General features: G+C 37.4%; 1 protein-coding gene across 1 annotated transcript; it reads left to right on the forward strand.

Annotated features, from left to right (window-relative positions):
- Positions 1–350: 350 nt before the first annotated feature.
- On the forward strand, positions 351–2,187 carry LOC106755227 (peptidyl-prolyl cis-trans isomerase FKBP43-like; the record flags this gene model as incomplete). Its single annotated transcript, XM_014637338.2, has 5 exons — positions 351–487; positions 577–650; positions 740–972; positions 1,274–1,410; positions 1,865–2,187. Coding segments are annotated over exons 1-5 (780 nt in total), but the record flags the coding sequence as incomplete, so codon positions are not given.
- Positions 2,188–2,193: the final 6 nt, after the last annotated feature.

Here is a 2,193-nt window from a genome sequence, read left to right on the forward strand (position 1 = left end):
CTTCTATTTATATTTCACTTTTGACAATTCTAATTAATTATAGAAGAACACTGACTTCCGTTCCATACAATTTTCACATATACAAGCATTATTAGTTCTTAAAAACTATAAATATGAGCACCACTTAAAACCAACAAATCGCTCACCCATAGACGTGAGACAATTTTTCTAGCCGAAATTCATGTTATTTAATAATGCTGGAAAATTTCCTAAACGATAATAACGTTAAAATTTCTTAATCAAGACATTTAATTTAATTTAAAAATTTATATTGCTTATTTTCATTCTCTAAAATAACCATTTATCTATTATATTAACTATTACAGTTATTATAATTTTCAAGACAGATTCATTCTTTTATCCAAGATTCTAAAACACACCAGGGATAAAAAGGGCGGGAAAGAGCTGCACACACGCCTTGGCAGCGGGTTTAGGGTTTACGAGGCGCGGAGGAAGAGGGCGGTTGTCGGAGACATGGCTTTCTGGGGTAAGCCTCCCTTGGCTGGTTGTTTCTGCAATATTCTTAGGTCTAAACCTAACTACAACTTGTTCGTTCGTTCGTTCACTGAACTGCAGGAGTGGAAGTGAAACCAGGAAAGCCTTTTACTCATAAATACGACGATTCCAAAGGACGCCTCCATATTTCAATGGTAGTGGTAGTGTGGTGTTTCTGTGAATTAATCGCGCAGAAACCAATAGATTTTATTGCTAAAATGTGCTATTTTAAATGTTTACTCAGGCCACTCTTGGGTTGGGCACTGCGACAGCAAAAAGCACACTGCAGTGCAATGTGGGAAACAGGAGCCCTGTATATCTATGCTCTCTCTATCCTGGAAAAGCAGAGTCATTGCAATTAAACTTAGAGCTCGAAGAAGTTGATCAAGTTCTTTTCTCTGTAATTGGTCCTCGGAGCATTCATCTCTGCGGGTATCATCTCGCCACTGCCCGCAACGCCAATCTTATTGATGATTCGTATCCTTCTTCCTCCTCCTCATGTCCCATCTTTATTTTACATTCACTAAAATTATTCCTTCAACCCTTCACATATACTTGTTCTTTACTTTAATTGAAACCTTTATTTGGATACTCCACTTTCCACTGTGTTTCTGTGTCCTTTTGTATTGTATTGTATTAGATTAGATTAGTCTAGACAATAACATACCGTGCCTATCAAAAGAGAGAATATAATTGTACATCTTTTTTTTCTTTGATCCCGTTGAATTTTTTTCTCAATGGTTTTGTTTTTCTTAACTTCCTTCACTACAATGCAAAGTGAATCATATGGAGAGGATATCGCTGATACAGAAACAGAGAGATCTGATTACAGTGACGAAGATGAGTATGATGATAGTTTCATTGACGATGACATTGTACCAGAGGCTTCCTCACCATCTCTTATTTCCAAAGAAGGCAAGTTCAAATAATAACGTCAACCCTTCCACGAATGGAGCAATTTTTTTTTTTCTTTAGTTTCCCCCTATTCAAAACCTCAACCACGTCTGTATGTGTTAGAGGCTGGAAGGTTTATATGAGAAGGAAGAAAAGAGAGTAGAGGAGTAGAATTCCTAACTGCCTCAGCAGTTAGGAAAAGGCGGGAAATATGGGTATAAAAGGAAATAAGCATTGTATTGTTTTCACTCAGAGAATTATATACTTTGTATAGGCCGGTATTGAACTCGGTGGAGGGAGGTTAGGCTCTCGATACTCATGTGTTTTACACAGATCAATACAGTAAATAATATACTCATTATTTGATTCATCCATGCTGGTGTGAGTTCATAACAGTGCGTGAAAGAATCTGTTAGGATTTTTCACTGAGATTCTTAACAGTATGTTTCGTTTGTTTTGATTGTGCTCATTGCAGAGGAAGCTTCTCATGACAACAGACCAAAAATTAAGAAAGGCAGTCTTCGACGGCTTAGGAAGATGTACCAGTCAGTTGAGTCAGATGATGATGGCTGTGGCGGAGAAAAGATAATTGTCAATGACAGAATCCATGACCAAATCCAGGAAACTGACAATGAAGATAGCCTACCTATTTCATCTATTTACAAGAATAAAGCCTCTGGAAGGGTATTGGACAAAGAAATGGATGTTAGTGTTGTCAGAGGAGCTGGTGATGCCAGCAACAAGAATAAGGAAGATGGTGGAAATAATATTTTTGAAACAAATCTAGAGGCTGGACATGTCCTT

This window comes from Vigna radiata, unplaced genomic scaffold (assembly GCF_000741045.1).
Source record: "Vigna radiata var. radiata cultivar VC1973A unplaced genomic scaffold, Vradiata_ver6 scaffold_1079, whole genome shotgun sequence".
In the NCBI taxonomy this organism is placed as follows: domain Eukaryota; kingdom Viridiplantae; phylum Streptophyta; class Magnoliopsida; order Fabales; family Fabaceae; genus Vigna; species Vigna radiata.